This window comes from Sinocyclocheilus grahami, unplaced genomic scaffold (assembly GCF_001515645.1).
Source record: "Sinocyclocheilus grahami isolate Dianchi unplaced genomic scaffold, SAMN03320097.WGS_v1.1 scaffold593.1, whole genome shotgun sequence".
Classification (NCBI taxonomy): domain Eukaryota; kingdom Metazoa; phylum Chordata; class Actinopteri; order Cypriniformes; family Cyprinidae; genus Sinocyclocheilus; species Sinocyclocheilus grahami.
The window spans coordinates 157,643-176,290 of record NW_015505772.1 but is presented as its reverse complement, the minus strand read 5'-3'; the positions used below and the strand labels follow the sequence as shown (position 1 = coordinate 176,290).

Sequence of the window (18,648 nt, the reverse complement as noted above, 5' to 3'; positions counted from 1 at the left end):
TAAGCCCTCTTAAGTGTCTTTCGTCCCCCGGGGGGGGGGGGGGGGGGGGGGGGGGGAACCACCTCTGCAACGACTGTGCAACCTCAAAAGCTAATTTACTTTGCTGTTTTTTTTCATGGTAGTTCTTCTAAGATGACAGAGTCTTTGTGTTTTCCATGTCTCCTCTCATCTTTTCTTTTTCTCTCTGTAGAGACTTGACTTTCTCTAACTTTTACTCTCCCTGAAATGATCAAAGCCCCAGTTTTGTCTCAGGCTCTCTTGAGAATTAGCTTTTTTTATTTAGCGTATACTGTATACCTATGCCATAAATTTCAGCAGACTAAGACATTTTCCATGATGTATGTGAGCTCTTTCTGAAGTCATACTGTAAATGAACTGTGCATCCATAGAGTGCAATCAATATGAGCCCCTCTCTCTCTTCCTTTGTTCAGCTCTACAAAGAAATCGAAATTTGTGCCAAGACAACCAAAGTCATCCAGTTTGACAGAGATGAGTCTTGTGCCATAGGCTATGGTAACAATGCTGTTCAGTTTATATCTGATTTATTCCTCTTCTTTGTTTCTTTTTTAGTTATTTATGTCTCTTTCTCTCTTCTCCAGGTTTTTCAGTGGTGGTAGTAGAGGAGGATGGAGGTCAGCAGCTTCATATCACTGATGTGAAAGCTGGAGGTCTGGCATTTGCCAAAGGTGTGTGACGGAACTCAGCAGATAGCAGTTCTTCATTACAGTTCAGTTATATACAGTGTTGGGGAAGATACTTTGAAACTAGCTTGTCATAATATAAAGCCACACAATTTCAAGTCAAGTTACTTTAGAAACAATCCTATATACACGCGCACACACAAATATACACATACACAGTAGTGCACAAAACAGCAAAATCTCCACAACACAACAGAAATAAGCTGCAACACAATGAAAACAAACTCGCAACACAAAAAGAAGTCGCAATAGAATGAAATTAGCACAACACTATGGAAACAAGCCATAACACAATAAAATTAGCACTACACAACAGAAACAAGTCGTAACACAACGGAAACATGTCACAACACAATGAAATTAGCACAACACAATCAAAACAAGCTGCAACACAACAGAAAAAAGCTCCAACACAAGTCGCAACACAACTAAATTAGCACAACACAACAGAAACAAGCCACAACAATCAAAACAAGCTGCAACACAACAGAAAAAAGCTCCAACACAAGTCGCAACACAACGAAATTAGCACAACACAACGTAATTAGCACAACACAGCAAAATTAGCACAACACAACGGAAACAAGCCGTAACTCAACAAAATGAACACTACACAAAAGAAACAAGCCACACCACAATGGAAGCAAGTCGCAACATGCAATGACCAAAACATGTCAAATCACAGTTTCACATGGGTCTGTGAAAACACTGTATACATGGTTGTCAAGTTTTCACCGACTTTTTTGTAGTTTTGTCATTTTTGTAGTTTACACAGAGACGATTACAGTAAAAAGTTTGCATTTTCAGGCCCCCAAAACGCTGTTGTCATGTAAATGAATGGCCAAAACGCATAAAAACATTTCGGTTTTTAGTTGAAAACAATGTTGTGTAAATGCCTCACAAAAAAGTTCCTAGATTACTTTACTGCCTCTATTTGGCAGCTCTTCCATGTCCAAATCAAAACCTTATGCCTCACCTGTAGTAGTCTATATAAACCGCTGAGAAATTAGCAGGGTAATATGCAGGAGTCTGAACTGCGAGGACTGACCCAAATCTCCACCGGACTGGAGGAAAATCATTTTTAAGAACCCACACATGAGCACAGGCTTACCAAGAGGGGCAAATTAAAACCATTACGCGCTGCCAGTGATATCTGTGCCAAGCGAGTGCATTCATTAAGAGCAGTCTTCAGAACGGTTTCAGATACTCTCTGTTCCAGTAAGTCCAGTTATTGAGTGTCAGAGTATTTTAATTAGCGGCGCTCACTAAAATAAGCATCGCTATTATTATTATTGCTCATACTAAGGGTCAGGGATTTGTGCTAAACCCCAAAGTATTAAACTTGAATGTGACTGAAAGTAAAGTACACAATCTCCTTGCTGCAAAAACCCATTTAAATCAGACTAATACAGGTCTTAGCTGGTTTAAGATAGTCTTCCAGCCTGACCAAACTGACTAGGGCTGCGTTTCCCAAAAGCATCGTAACCCTAAGTTAATCGTAGCTCCCTTGGTGGCAATGGGACTACGATGTACTTAGCTTACGATGCTTTTGGGAAACGCAGCCCAGGTTGGTTTAAGACATTTTTAGCAGGGTTTTGTTTCAATTTTGTTAGTAATTCTACCCAGAAGGCCTTGCAAAAGTGGAAGTGTACAAGAAAAGGCTTGTCTGGATGAATAGAAAGGCAGATGGATACAAACCCAAGTGGACAGTCCTGGAAGCAATTTTTTTTTGGCCGGAGGAGAATGTGCCCCAACAAAGCATTGGCTCATTAAGACCATGTGCTGTCCAAACTAAATGAAGAGAGTGTGTGTGAAATACACACGGTCAAAATTTGCTGGAGGTAATACTGAAACTCAGGACAGTTTGGACACACAGCACTGGGGGCGCTTGTTGATGACATCACCCCAACATTCATCAACCCTCTATTGCCAGGGGCAGAGCAGAGCCATCCAATAAAAAAAGCTTTATTACATTTCGCTTCATGTAAAACTGGGTCACACTTCAGGCAGTGTGTGCATGCATGCATGTGTGTAAACCCATACAGCAATGGTTCTCAAACCTCTCCATGAAGTACCCCCAGCACTGCGCATTTTGTATGTCTCCCTATATCTGATGCACCCACTTCTGGTCTTGCAGTCTCCACTAATGAGCTGATGAGTTGAATCAGGTGTGATAGATGAGGGAGACATACAAAATGTGCAGGGCTGGGGGTACTCCATGTTTGAGAACCACTGCCATACAGCATTCATAAAAGCTCAGGAACAGAGGTAAAAATTCATTTCTTGCAGGAACATGGGCATCAATAATCAATTAAACTGGCGGTCCTGCCTAATGAGTGTTAACTGAGCTATTGAAGTTTAATTGAGCTGCTGATGTGTTGGTAATTGATAATTTAGAGAGAGGGAGTCAGGTGGTTGGGGGAGGAGCAGATGAGCTTCTTTGTTCTCATCCTTTATGTACAACAAATCTTCTTTAAAACATTTGAATAGTAAGGAAATAATCATTGCTTAGTGTGGTTGTATAAATAATTAACTTTATGCATTAATAATTAACCTCTGACAGCATAACGTGTTGTACTTCGGCAAGAAAACAAGTATTACTATTCTTTTCCTAAAATCACAACAAAAAATCAGGGAGACGCAGCAACCAACCACTGTTTAACAAAACAAATTTATTTAGCTATAAAGAAAAAAAAAACATGTAATCAGTGTAGGTGATAGTCAGTATATTGACAAGTGCTTGTAAGTAGTACAAATAACAACAGTCCAAACAAACACCAATAGCAAAACTCAACACCCAAATGTCCGATCTAGGTAGAGATTAATCAAAACGGGAACTCCTCCGGTGCGGCGGCGACCTCCCGTAACCTCCATATCCCATGAGCGCTCCGGTAGACTCTTGCACAGACGCCTACAACAAGCAATAGTTCCCCATCCATTGTTCCATAGAGTCCATTTTTAAAGCGTGATGATTTAGCCCAGGTGCAAATCCACGTCAGTCAATCACCTGAAACTCAAGAACAAATCACAGAGTGACTTGGAGATGTCACACAAGGTTTTTAAATGTTTTAAGAGAAACTTTTGTCTGTTGACTGTGTGTGTGTGTGTGTGTGTGTGTGTGAGTGAGAGTGATGTAATTACATTTTGGAGTTACAAACTTGACTCGATTTCAGGTCTGCGAGCAGGTGATGAGATTCTAAACCTGAACAGTAAGCCGGCGAGTGTGTTGGAGCTGGCTGACATGCAGGCTGCGTTTTCTTTGCCCTCTCTCACCCTGACTGTCAGCACGCTGCCTGCTACCGATCCGCACCAGCTGTGCCAGATGCCTCCCCGCCGATCGGACGGGGCGCAGGACCTCTGCACTGACATCTTCTCCCAAAGTCAGGGTAAACTTCATCACTGCATTCTCTTTTTTTCCATATATTTGTGTATTGTATTGTCATTATCAGTTTTATTTGGCATTGCTACTAGAAGAGAGATTGCTCCACCTTTTAAATAGTTTTGTTTCCACGTTTGAGATTCAGAAATCATAAAAATCAGTACTAGAAGTTGACTATACACCAACATACAGTACTACTAGAAATACACTCTAGTTCAAGAGGGTTGATAAGATGATTTTAATGTTTTTGAAAAGTCTTATGCTCATCAAGATTGGATTGATAATTAAAAATGCAATAAAAACAGAATTTTGGAATATTATTGCAATTTTAAAGTTTTAGATGTTGCTCAACATCTCTTATCTTGAAAACCATTGTGCTGCTTAATATTTTTTGTAGAAAGTGTGATACATTTTTTTTTCAGGAATCTTTGATCGATAGAAGGTTTGAAAGAAGATAATTTATTTAAAACCGAAATCATTTGTAATATTACAAATGTTTTTACTGTCAGTTTTGATCAAATAAATGCATCCTTGCTGAATAAAATTATTTTTATTGTTAAAAAATATACACATTTATATTTATTATAATTATTTTTAGATTATTAAAAAAAGTTCAGGAGTGTCAGGAGACTATGTAATATCAGTACTTACCCTGTGACAGCTTGTGTCTTGTACAGTACAGTCCTGTAGCTCATCCTGTCCCTGTCTGTCTCCATTGCTCCCTCTAGAGGACATCCTGGATGAAGGTCTTGGCCTGGTGCTGCACAGCCCTGATGACACAGGCGACGTCAGGGTAAACCTAATGGCTGAGAGCCCTGCTGACAGCCTGGAGGATGAAACGGACTCAGCACACAAGGTTAGAGACCACCTGCTATGAAGATTCATCAAAAAAAAAAACTCTGCTAGAACAGTTTGTCTGGCTGAGTTGTAGTAGAATGAGCTTCTGGTTTTGATTCACAGAGCTTGGCATCCTAGTTTATTTTGTAGCTGGGTCTTTTTAGTGGTGTTTTGTGGCCTCTGCTTCTGTTTGGGGTGGGTAAATAGACTCTTTATTTTCTGATATTGAAGGGTGTCGAGGTCAGAGGCGGACTGAAATCAGATGGCTGGTTAAGGGCTTTGTGTCATGTGATCTAAGTGACCTTTGATTTTAAGGCTGTGTTCAGAGACGGCAGCAGATGGGAAGACAGGTTGTCTTGCCTTGTGGTTCTTCACACGTACACACACTCATACTATCACACAGAGTGGAAGTGATGACATAGTCTGCTTAATGAAGGTCAAGATCAGCGATGAACCACTTACACAAGGAAGGATGAAACTTGTCAACACACACTCATGCAAGTACTTAAGGATCCAAATGTTTGAGACTACTAGTGAATGTGCTCCTAACCACCTTATTTTACAACATGGAAGTGAACTATTTTCTGTGCATGCTCGAGAATTGATTCATTGCTGCTATTGATAAATGACTAGGACAACCGCAAAGTGCAGTAAACGGTAAAACTATTTGAGCTACACATCAGTGTGTTTATAATTACAATAAAAAATTAAGATTTATATGATCCCAAATACCAGTTCATCAATATCAAGCAGCATAGGAACTGCTTTTGTACACTTAAAATGCCTTGCACATTCAAGTTACAAATGGCTGCACCCACTTTTACATTAAAAATAAGATTTTTGTAGTTTTATTTTTAACTTTTCAGTTTAATATTTAATCAGCAGAACAAATTGAGTGAAAAGAACTGAAATATTTGCATTAATGTCAGCAGCACTCAAGCTGCATGAACTCCAGAAGGTTTAATCGCGTTTCTTTTCCAAAATCGTCAAAGTATTTCCAGGTTTAAATTGTATTTTTGAATTCCAGGTTTTCAATGTGGTCTCAAACGTTTGGACTCGCACTAAAAACACATACTATGCAACTTCCACTCCACACTGCAGTGTTTTTTTCTCAGTGTAAATGTTATAAAGTAATTCTCAGGATTGATTGATTTGTCTCTTTCATGACTTATTTTTTCCTTCTATAGCCTGTGTTTGCTCTCTGTAGAACTGTTTACTGACTTGATGGCTGGCCTCCTTTTTTTGCCCTCTTTTGTTTGTCTTTTTTATGTTGTCTCTTTCTCTCTGCGCCCTTGTCTGTCACACCGACACTGCCAGCCGGCCACAGTCTCTCTGGCCTGTTCTCCAGCACACCATCTGTTGCAGAAACACATTTAGCCCTAATAATTCACCCACAAAACACCACATTCTGTCAGAGGTTGCGTGTTTGTCTTGTCCCGTTCCCCTCTGTCCCGTTCATGTGTCATATTGCTGAATCAGTTGCTAGGATGTTAATATTGTGCTGGTAGGTGACACAGACATGTGAAGTCACATAACCCCCCAAATACATATGCTCTTTTTGGACACTGTCAAACCATTAGACACAGAGATACACACTTTCTCTCGTCTATTCGATATTTTAGTTCTTTAAAGCATACCTAAAAGCTTTCTCTTGTACTGTGCTGTCTATTGTTCTTTTAGAAATGTGTATTTGTATGTGGTTTTTGACACAATAACAGGCAGAGAGGAGCTGATTCAGCTGGGCATAATTTATGAGATTCATTTTCTCTCATTCTCTCTCCGTATTAATCACACGGCTGGTTATCGTTATTATCTCACGTCACTTATGTTTTCTTTTCTTGCTTTGAGATGAGGGAGAAAGAGAGAGGGGGACATCTTCTTTAATTAGCTCTGCATTCTAATTGCTGATTATGCAGATCGATTTGAATCGCTTAACGCTGATAAATTATGGAGAAACCCGCCGGAGGAAACAGACAACCTAGAAGACAAAGGACAGGAGGATTTTATTATTTTTCCAAGCTTGATAATGACTGCATGTATCTCGCAGAGGGTGGTGCAACATCCTGCTAAACCCAAAAACTTCTTCCCCTGCCAGTCTCCAGACTTATTTACAATGCGAGTTCAACCATCCGAGCAGTTCTTCCCTCGACTTATCACTCTGGAGAGAAATACGAATGCATGTTCATGGATTTGGGCTGTTAACTGTCTAAATATTGACTTTATACATCAGCCTGGCTTAGCTGTGTGTGTGTGTGTATGTGGAGAAAGGAAAGGAAAGGAGAGGAGAGGGAGGTTTGTACTACAGAATTCTTTTAATCATGATTGGTTTGAGGATGCACATGATGTGGAGCTTTATGCTTGTTACAACATGCATCCCATGAAATCTCCTGAGAAATTTATGGATTTGCACGTTTTTCCAGTCGTAAATGCTCCGAGGTACTGCAAAGCCGATAAGCTTGTGTCTAAGGTGAGTTTTGAGAGAAAGAGAGAGAACCTGTATAAACTAAGGAGTTTCTCGACTTTTTTGCAAACCAATGCTGTTCTGCCATTTAAGCAGGTCTGTACTTTCATATTTGAGCCCATGAGCTTTAGTAGCATGCATGTTAAGTGCAAGAAGAGTTTCAAGGTTAAAATGCAAAGTGTTTAGATAACCGTGGATGAAATTCAAGACCGTTTTGAAAGTGAAAGCTCCTTTAAGAAATTGGGCCCCGTTTAATGTGTGCAGTTGTGAAGTCAGTTTGAGAGCCTGATAAGGGCATTTCATTGCTTTCCAAGGAAGGAAACATTCTTCTTCCTGTCTTCTGTGAGTCTATGCATTGATAAGATGAGTTAAAAAGCCATTAAAGACTTCTGTCAAGTGTGTGACTGTGGGTCTGACAACATTTTCTGTGTTTTTGCTTAAAGATAGATATTACCTACTCTAATAGAGCAACAAGCAGGTTGGGGACTCATGACCAAAAATATTGGCTGAATGGGTTAAGGTATGATTGTAGTTTTAGCCTTTTTATTATGTTTTTTTTTTTATTTAATGATTGATTGATATTTATTTATTAAATATTTATCCTGAAGTTTTTTTGAAACTTGATATGGAACATGGAAACATGAGCACTTGAGTGAGCAGTGTTGACTAAAATGATTAAAAATAGTTTGTTTATTCAAAATAAAGCAGAAATTAAATATCAAATGAAAAACTAAGATTTAATCCAAAATTAAAATAAGTAAACAAAAAAATATTGCCTTTTAGAAACTAATTGAATCATAATCAAATTACTAAGAGAAAAGGGGAGTAATTTAGGACATGTTGTAAGCCAGCCTCAAACCTTGATCACCTGTATGAGTACCTCAGCACATCAGAAACCTGTGCACTTATAGCTGCACTGAAGCTCTGACAAGGCCATCTTCGTCTAAGTTCATTATTTTCCACACTTTCTTCATAACAAAGACCAACATTGTGCCACACCTGTCGTCTTTGTTCTCGGTATGCTGACGTTTTCACCTGAGAGCTGTGCTTTTCCCAGCTGTGGTATAATGTGATGCTTGTGGCTATCCCAGTGTCCCCCTCCCCTTCTGTCCTCCTCATCCTGCTGCCGACAAGATGATGATTATTATTATTATTATTTTCTCTCTTTCTCTCCCTCTCTCTGTGTGTTTACTGTACCACCACAGCTGTCAGAGCCCCATTCCATCCATCCGGCTAGAAACCAGCTCAGACAAGCAGAAACATAGGAAGAAATTCTAGGAAAGGAGGGAGGAGGCTGTGTGTACAGGGAAGCTATCGTGGTATGTAGAGTTCGTAGTGAAGAAGACACTCTGCGTATCTGTTTCTGGTCGAAGTAGCTCGGTTCTCGCTCTCATGGTCGGGTAGTGACACATTTTGTGCGTAAAGATAAGCTGGAGGTGGAGGCGCTTCCTGTGGTTTTACTGCGGGTCGCATTGGTGTGAAATCTGTGACCTCTGAGAGACAGAATGTCTGTGCTGTGGAGGCACAGGAGCTCCAAACGCTCCTCAGAGTCCATCTATGACATGCTGCAATTGGTGAGCTTGAGTGTGTTTTTCTTTTGTGTGTGTGTGATCTACTTAATCAGCATTATATAACAGTTCATGAGCTCTGTTTTATAATACTCTGTGTCTGTCAGATTTATTGGATTAGTATGTTGTGTAGATGTATAATATTGCGCAGAATGGTTTTCAAGCATTTAAACTGATGTTCTGGGTTCAATACAACTTAATGACCACAATTATCCCTTAAAATGATGATTTGTCTCTCTGTTGTTAAAAAAATAGCAGTAACACAAATTATTAAAGTGTTTTAATAGCATAACTGTAGCACATACATTGCATGTGTTAAGATGGGACTGGTGTGAAGTCCTTTACCAACCTTCTCTGCGCAAACTTAAATGGTATCTATCTAGCCTTTTGAATCATGTTATGACTAATTAAAAAGTTACTTCCAGTTACTTTTGCTTGGTTTTTGATGTAACTTTTGTTATGTAACTATCCATAAAGTAACACCGTTTACATAGAGCAGATTCCACCCATTGGAATTATGCCAGTAGTGCGTAAACAGAAATTCATCCACCTAGAAAAGTAGTACCCATCCCCCATATAGCATGCTTTGTTACTGGAAATAAATAATTCTCAGCAGAATTATAAATCCACGTTTCTGCAATTAAACTTGCTAGAACACTATTGTAAGTGTATTAAAGGGTTAGTTTACCCAATAACTAAAATTCTGTCATTAATTACTCATGTCGTTGCAAACCTGTAAGACCTTCATTCATCTTCGGAACACAGATATTTTTGATATCAGCTTTCTGATCCTGCATAGACAGCAATGCAACTAACACATTTAAGGCCCAAAAAGGTAGTAATAACATCATTAAAATGGTCAATGTGACATTTTATGAAGCTACGAGAACATTTTTATGCACAAAGAAAACAAAAATAATGACTTTTCGTGGTACTCTCGTGAACACGTGTCGTGACTGACACGGAAGAGAAAAAAATTGTTGAATAAAGTCATTAATTTTGTTTTCTTTGCACAAAAAAAAATTCTCATAGCTTCATAACATTACAGTTGAACCACTGATGTCACATGGACTATTTTAACAATGTCCTTAATGCCTTTCTGGGCCATGAACATGGTAGTTGGGTTGCTGTCTATGCAGGGCCAGAAAGTTCTCTGATTTCATAAAAAATGAGTGGGAAAAGTTCCCTGTGCATTTTTCGCGATGGGTTCGAGTTGGTCACACGAATTCACCATGTTGACCAACATAAAGCTACTTGGTTTCAAAGCGACTTCTGTGAGTGGTGCTACACTATGCTACCCATGAAAGTTTACCAAAATTTTGCTTATGTGACTTTACATCGGTAGAACATATCCTGAAATTCATCCACCTAGAAAAGTAGTCCCTCCTCAAAAGAGTGATTTTTACACCATGTCTTATTGTTCAGTGAATGTAGTGACACATTTTGTGCGTAAAGATAAGCTGGAGGTGGAGGCGCTTCCTGTGGTTTTACTGCGGGTCGCATTGGTGTGAAATCTGTGACCTCTGAGAGACAGAATGTCTGTGCTGTGGAGGCACAGGAGCTCCAAACGCTCCTCAGAGTCCATCTATGACATGCTGCAATTGGTGAGCTTGAGTGTGTTTTTCTTTTGTGTGTGTGTGATCTACTTAATCAGCATTATATAACAGTTCATGAGCTCTGTTTTATAATACTCTGTGTCTGTCAGATTTATTGGATTAGTATGTTGTGTAGATGTATAATATTGCGCAGAATGGTTTTCAAGCATTTAAACTGATGTTCTGGGTTCAATACAACTTAATGACCACAATTATCCCTTAAAATGATGATTTGTCTCTCTGTTGTTAAAAAAATAGCAGTAACACAAATTATTAAAGTGTTTTAATAGCATAACTGTAGCACATACATTGCATGTGTTAAGATGGGACTGGTGTGAAGTCCTTTACCAACCTTCTCTGCGCAAACTTAAATGGTATCTATCTAGCCTTTTGAATCATGTTATGACTAATTAAAAAGTTACTTCCAGTTACTTTTGCTTGGTTTTTGATGTAACTTTTGTTATGTAACTATCCATAAAGTAACACCGTTTACATAGAGCAGATTCCACCCATTGGAATTATGCCAGTAGTGCGTAAACAGAAATTCATCCACCTAGAAAAGTAGTACCCATCCCCCATATAGCATGCTTTGTTACTGGAAATAAATAATTCTCAGCAGAATTATAAATCCACGTTTCTGCAATTAAACTTGCTAGAACACTATTGTAAGTGTATTAAAGGGTTAGTTTACCCAATAACTAAAATTCTGTCATTAATTACTCATGTCGTTGCAAACCTGTAAGACCTTCATTCATCTTCGGAACACAGATATTTTTGATATCAGCTTTCTGATCCTGCATAGACAGCAATGCAACTAACACATTTAAGGCCCAAAAAGGTAGTAATAACATCATTAAAATGGTCAATGTGACATTTTATGAAGCTACGAGAACATTTTTATGCACAAAGAAAACAAAAATAATGACTTTTCGTGGTACTCTCGTGAACACGTGTCGTGACTGACACGGAAGAGAAAAAAATTGTTGAATAAAGTCATTAATTTTGTTTTCTTTGCACAAAAAAAAATTCTCATAGCTTCATAACATTACAGTTGAACCACTGATGTCACATGGACTATTTTAACAATGTCCTTAATGCCTTTCTGGGCCATGAACATGGTAGTTGGGTTGCTGTCTATGCAGGGCCAGAAAGTTCTCTGATTTCATAAAAAATGAGTGGGAAAAGTTCCCTGTGCATTTTTCGCGATGGGTTCGAGTTGGTCACACGAATTCACCATGTTGACCAACATAAAGCTACTTGGTTTCAAAGCGACTTCTGTGAGTGGTGCTACACTATGCTACCCATGAAAGTTTACCAAAATTTTGCTTATGTGACTTTACATCGGTAGAACATATCCTGAAATTTATCCACCTAGAAAAGTAGTCCCTCCTCAAAAGAGTGATTTTTACACCATGTCTTATTGTTCAGTGAATTGTTGTGGGCACAATCCAGTCATTTCATTGTGAATCCACGCGATCTTTAGTGCAAAAAAATGCAGATTTTGCACCGGTTTCAAGTTGGTCACACACAAATTCACCACACAAACAGAAAGCTGCTTGGTTCAACCCTGCTGGAACACTTTCCCCATAGACTTCCACTGCAAGCACATTACTGTACGTGTGTACACCATGTCTTATTGTTCAGTGAATTGTTGTGGGCACAATCCAGTCATTTCATTGTGAATCCACGCGATCTTTAGTGCAAAAAAATGCAGATTTTGCACCGGTTTCAAGTTGGTCACACACAAATTCACCACACGAACAGAAAGCTGCTTGGTTCAACCCTGCTGGAACACTTTCCCCATAGACTTCCACTGCAAGCACATTACTGTACGTGTGTTTTTTTTTGTTTGTTTACAGAACAAGGAAAAGTCCACATTTTTGTCCAAAGCATGCCACAGATGTTGTCGATAAAGCTTAAATTGTAAACCAGAAAAACGATAGAGCTCATTACTTTTATCTCCCTACATCGCACCACCTCTCTCCAGGCTGTCCAGGCTGGTTAAGGCATGCTGGGGTGTGCGGGCTTTTTGTCAGTCCGTCACTATGTGTTTATCAAAGAGGAATTCATGCTGCTGGAAGCCCCATCTGTCCTCTGTTCCTCCTGTCTGTGTGAATCCGTTCCACTTCTTCCTGAACACTATCCTGAGTCTGAGTTCTTGCTGTAGTGCTGTGACATACGAGATGTGACACTGAGGTTGAAGATCTTTGGATTGGAATCTGTCATTTTGGACAGGTTTGCATTGTTTAGGTGGATAATTGCTTTCTTTCAAGTATTTGGAAGCTAGATGATGCATGTGTGTTGTGTAATGTTTGTCAGTGATGTCAAAAAAATGCATTACATTCAGTAAGTAGTACAAGGGGATGCGGTTTTTAGATTTAATTTTTGTATGTTTATAGAAATATGAGGGTGTTTTCAATAGTGGTAAGTCAAAGTAATCTTGGCTAAGGGCAAGGTGTGCTCTTTGAAAACTTGTTGACAAGTTCCTAGATGGAAAATCCACCCAGTGCCATATTTCCCAAGGAGACGAACTGTTCGGTACTAAATTACAACAGAGTCCTTTCAAAGATCTGACATAGACCATCTTAAAGTTATTTATCGCACAGACAGTTGTAATTACACTTCAGCCAAGGCATGATGTGCCTTGTCTTTGGAGTTCAGCCAGAACATCTCTGAATGCGTGTTTGGAACTGGAAATGCATCTTTCTGAATCTCGAATACTCTGAATACCTGTGTGGGTGTGTGCTTGTTGCTGGTGAACATTTTAGAGGCATGTGTGTGTGAGCATTCTCTTAGTTTTTATTTTTTTGTGTTTTTTTTTATTTTTTATATATATGTTCAGATTTTAAAAGTCATGTAGTGTATTTCAGCCTTTGATTGCTCCTGGTGTTGACATTGACATTTTGTTTGTCTCCACAGAGTACAGAGCAGGTGACTGCTTTCTGCCGCAACCTTCATGATATGAATTCCACCGAGGGTCCCGTTTCCTGTTCCTCATCTTCCTCCACATCTTCCTTCTCTTCATCCTGTGTGCCCAGCCCCATCTCACCCCTACCAGTTCTCTTCACCCCACGCCAGCTCTCCGATGCTGATAAACTGCGTAAGGTCATCAGTGAGCTGGTGGACACTGAGAGGACCTATGTTAAGGTCAGTATTTGCTGTGCTTTTAAAGCGTTGTTTCGATTTTTAACATGTTAGATTTGATCATGATAAACCTGCTGGATGAAAATCACTCCTGGTTTAAAACTTGTAATATAAAAGCTGCGCTGAAGCCAAACATGAACAAGTCTTCGACTCTCTCTATCTACAGGACCTGAACATTTTGATAGAGCGCTACCTGAACCCCCTACAGAAGGAGAGCATCCTCTCACAGGATGAGGTGAGAATTTTTTTTATATTCATTATATTTATTTATATTAAAAAGAAAATATTCATTATATATTTTAAAATATAGAATGAATAATATAATTAACTTCTGAAAATATTATTGATAAATAAGATTCACAAATCGCTTATTCCCTCTACACTCATAGCTGGATGTGCTTTTTGGAAACTTGGCGGAGATGGTGGAATTCCAAGTGGAGTTTCTGAAAACTCTGGAAGATGGAACCAGATTAGTTCCAGATTTAGACAAACTGGAGAGAGTGGATCAATTCAAGGTGCAGTTATTAGTCCATTTTTTTTTTATTACATGATTTTGGATCATCTGAGTAGATGCTAAATATGATTGGCACCATAAGAAGGTCACTATTGTCTCCTAATTGCACGTTTTGATGAATCATTCAGTGTTTTCTAATTCATTGTCTTCTAACTTCCAGAAAGTTCTGTTTTCTCTTGGTGGATCCTTCCTGTACTATGCAGATCGTTTTAAGATCTACAGTGCTTTTTGTGCCAGCCACACAAAGGTCCCAAAGGTCCTTACCAAAGGTAATGCCACTGAACTTTCAGAGACTGGTTTACTAGCATTAGCACAATGTTTTAAAGTGCAGGAGAGCCCTTGGTTCCTGGAGTACCATTCCTTGTCGTTTAATTGCCATGTTCAGTGACTATGCTTTATGTTGGCTAGTTTTATTAGTTGTTGTTCTGAAGCCCTACCAACTGCCAAAGGCCAGTTTTCATAGTTTATTCAAAGCTAGAGGGGTGTTTTTACTCTCTCACAAGCAAATGATGTACCCCAAAGCATTTTACTGAGGAATAATGACCCTTTTTAGGGGTCTACTGTGAAAAATTGTCATTTCCCAAGGCACCAAAGCTATTCCGCTGATGTATGTGAATGAAGATGTTTCCTGTGGGAAGAGAGGATCAAGTTTTAACTTGATTGACTGAAATTTCTATGGATAAATGTGTTGGAGTATAAACTTTCATCTAAAATGTGAGCCCGACATTCTTGCAGTTGAGAAAGTTGATTTACTCAAATGTAATTGTCTTTATATCAAGTTAAGACCCCTGTCCAAGTTAAAGTCTAGTTTACAACTGATTTGAAATTCCTGTGCCATCCCATAACTTCTCCTCCACACTTTTGGTGCAGCTAAAACAGACCCGGAGTTCAAGGCATTCCTGGCTGAGAGGAACCCCAGGCAACAGCACTCTTCCACGCTGGAGTCCTACCTGATCAAACCCATTCAGAGAGTCTTAAAATACCCACTACTCCTGAGGGAGCTTCACTCCCTTACCAACCCTGACAGCGAGGAACATTACCATCTGGATGGTAAATATGGCGATTTAGATACTAATTGAGCATAATCTTAGGCCATGGGTGGATCTATTTGTAGTGTAATATGATGCAGCTCCTCTTCTGAGCTAGATGAGCAGGTTTTGAAAACGTTTAAAAACAGAATTTTGCTTGCTCTTTTGAAATTTGTTTGCCCTTGCAGTTCATTCAGACTGTTTATCAAAGCGTAGTCGGAGTAAACTATAGTAGTTATTACCTGTAAAATGATTAATCAAAATAAGACTGAAATCGCAATATGGCTTAGTGCACTTTTATCAAATCACAATTTAGTTAAATGTGTGCTGCGTGTTTCGGAGTGAAGCACATCACTGTGTTGATTTACACCAGAGTAGCTCATAACCCAGTGTTTTCAGTGTCTCAGAGTAGATGCAAAATGAACTGAGGTGCTCTGAATTTGGGTGACTTATGCATTTGAGAACACCATCAAACATCTTCCTAAACTTGTAATGAGAAGCGTTGTCAGAAGCTTTAAGGGTCCTTGCGGTTTTCCTCCAAATTAAATAGCTTGGTTAAATGTTTGAAAATGCAGTACTTAAGACACCCATAAATATTAGTATCGTAATTGTACAAATGTACTCTAAAATTATAATAATTATATTTTTTCAGAAAAATCACAATCACATTTCCCCCCCTAAATCATGCAGCCCTAATCAGAATAGGTCATTTGCACACATTCTTAAAGCTACAGTAACACAATTCTAGTGGGGGTAATTCTAAAGGCGGAATGCTCCAAATGGCTAAAAAAACTCTTAATTCTTTAGTTGCAGTTTATTAAGTCTCTTATGTTTTTGTAGTTGCAATGAAAGCCATGAACAAAGTGGCCAGTCACATAAATGAAATGCAGAAGATTCATGAGGAGTATGGAGCCGTGTTTGACCAACTCATCAGCGAGCAGAGCTCTGACAAGAAAGAGGTACTGTTCCACTAGTCTCTCTTAGGTCTTTGTAACTCTAAAATTTGCATTCATTGATACTACTTGAAACCAATATTGTAATGCCACCATCAAATGCCATGATGTGTGCACTGATGTCTTCTAACATCTAAAAAAGTGAATGGATTTGGTTTTACAACATTGTTTACTCCTATTCCAGGTTGCTGACCTGTCAATGGGCGACCTCTTGTTGCATGACACTGTGGTCTGGATCAACCCACCCTCTTCTCTCATGAAGGGGAAGAGGGACCCAGAGCTGGCTGCGTTCGGTGAGTGTTTGTAAAATGCTTCTTCCCGAAATAGAATCCTGTTCTCTTATTCATTAGTCTGTTTCCTACAGTAATGGTTCCCTGCATCAGTAAAGGCTGATCTGTATCTTTAGCTTTATCTTTGGGCACAATGGCATTAGAGGAGCCTCCTTGGCTCTTAAGACATTAAAGTTGCATTTATACACACAGCTTTTTTTCCCCTCGGCTAAGACATTTTTGAAGAAACTCTTCAGATGCTTTAAAAATGGGTCAGTTTGCCATTGAAGTTGGCAGTATTTCACCGGGTCACGTTTTTACTCCAACTCTTCTGAAAAGAGCCCCAAGCATCTCTATTGTGAATGTTTTGTGTGTCTTAATGTTTTATTTCATTTTTTTTCCCCCATCAGTTTTCAGAACAGCAGTTGTTTTTGTGTATAAGGACTGCTCCAAGCACAAGAAAAAAAACGTAAGTGCTTTTTCCCTTTCTTCATTATTCATTAATAGAGGTCTGATAGGCTCTAAGTGCTTGCAGACTAGCGCTTTTAAGAGGTGTAGTTTTTGGGTTTTATTGAAGGGCACATTGTGAATGTGAAGTGAGGATTCCCTTCTCTTGTACTTGATTAATTTATGTCGTCTCTTCGGCTTATTTCACATGGTCAACAAAACTCTGTGACAATTGACACTGAGACCTTTCACTTGTTTGCGATATTATAAAACTATGTGACGTAGAGAATACATTACTTCCCTAACGTCCTGTTTTCAGTGTGTCAGGTGGTGGATGCCAATAAAGATCAATTTGAAATGTTTTCTCGATCCTCACAAAGCCCCCCAACACATTTTTTTGCTGTTATTTTGTCTCAGGGTGGATCTCACAGAGCATCAATCCTTGATGAGAGAGACCCTTTTCGGTTTAGACACATGATCTCTACAGACACTCTCCAAGTTCGCAACCTCCCTAGTAAGTATTGGTCTACTAGTCTCATTCTTTTCCCACAGACCTATTGAGACTAGTGTGGTATATTAACTACATGCTTTAGATTAACTTTGATAATGCGAGTAATGCATTTTACATCCCATGTGCCCTGATGACACTTGATGATCACAGTAAAGTTTGCTTTGGCTCAACTGGCTCAGGCCAGAATGTTGATATTCCCTGTTGATGGTTAGGGGTTAAAAGGTCATCCTACAGGAACTTGGGGTCTGCACTTTTGTTCATTGTCCCATGGTCTGTGTCTTCCATGAAGTTCATTAACCCTGTGCTGATCTGGGAGGTTTTGTACTTTACAGAGTTTCCCACAGACCTTTTACCAGCATACTGTTAACCTGGCGTTTCTTTCATTTCAGATTCAGAGGGGTCTGCAATGTGTGAGCTTGTTCACATGAGGTCAGAATCTGAAGGGAGACCCGAGAGGACCTTCCACATCTGCTGCAGGTGAGATGAGGTCCAGAATGTCACGCATCTACTTTTCTTTTATAATTCTCAAACTTTTTTTGGATGAAATCCCTTACGAAAATTAACCAGAGTTTTATTATAGTAAAAATGTAGTAGTAATGTTTTTTGGCATATTGATTACCATTTGTATAACCACAGTTTTACTGCAAATACCATGGTTAAACTATGGTTAGTGTAGCAAAACCATGGTTACATTTTTTATTTTTTTTTGTCTTCAAAAGTTTTTTTTGGCTCCATTTTTCAAAACTCTACACACAACACACACATGCAAAACGTCACACACATCTTGCAAAAGCAAACACTTCTTTGAAAACTATTTCAACTCTTCTAAAATAGTATTTTTGCATAGTAACTCTACACACAAAATAATATTGAATGCTTTTTATTTTTTATATTTTTAGCTCTCCAGAGAGTAAAAAAGACTTCCTGAAGACCATTCATTCTATCCTGAGGGACAAACAACGCCGTCAGTTAATGAAGACTGAGAGTTTGCCTCCAAATCAGCAGTATATTCCCTTCGGAGGGAAGCGGCTTTGTGCGCTAAAGGGTTCACGACCCACAATGAACAGAGCGGGTATGTTGGGGACATCTGATGCAAATTGAACATTGACTTTTTTCTGCAACACTCCCCTTTGCCAAAGGCCAGTTTTCATAGTTTATTCAAAACTAGAGGGGTGTTTTTACTCCCTCACAAGCAAATGATGTACCCCAAAGCATTTTACTGAGGAATAATGACCCTTTTT

General features: G+C 39.1%; 1 protein-coding gene across 1 annotated transcript in view; it reads left to right on the top strand.

Annotated features, from left to right (window-relative positions):
* Positions 1 to 18,648, top strand: part of tiam1a (TIAM Rac1 associated GEF 1a) — a 61,814-nt gene that overhangs the window by 37,432 nt on the left and 5,734 nt on the right. Inside the window, exons 14-26 of the mRNA XM_016240556.1 lie at positions 3,875 to 4,087; positions 4,809 to 4,936; positions 13,461 to 13,688; positions 13,852 to 13,920; positions 14,075 to 14,200; positions 14,360 to 14,468; positions 15,070 to 15,249; positions 16,068 to 16,186; positions 16,365 to 16,473; positions 16,860 to 16,918; positions 17,314 to 17,410; positions 17,797 to 17,884; positions 18,307 to 18,479. Coding sequence (XP_016096042.1) covers positions 3,875 to 4,087; positions 4,809 to 4,936; positions 13,461 to 13,688; positions 13,852 to 13,920; positions 14,075 to 14,200; positions 14,360 to 14,468; positions 15,070 to 15,249; positions 16,068 to 16,186; positions 16,365 to 16,473; positions 16,860 to 16,918; positions 17,314 to 17,410; positions 17,797 to 17,884; positions 18,307 to 18,479 — 1,698 coding nt within the window. The remainder of the gene's footprint in view (positions 1 to 3,874; positions 4,088 to 4,808; positions 4,937 to 13,460; positions 13,689 to 13,851; positions 13,921 to 14,074; positions 14,201 to 14,359; positions 14,469 to 15,069; positions 15,250 to 16,067; positions 16,187 to 16,364; positions 16,474 to 16,859; positions 16,919 to 17,313; positions 17,411 to 17,796; positions 17,885 to 18,306; positions 18,480 to 18,648) is intronic.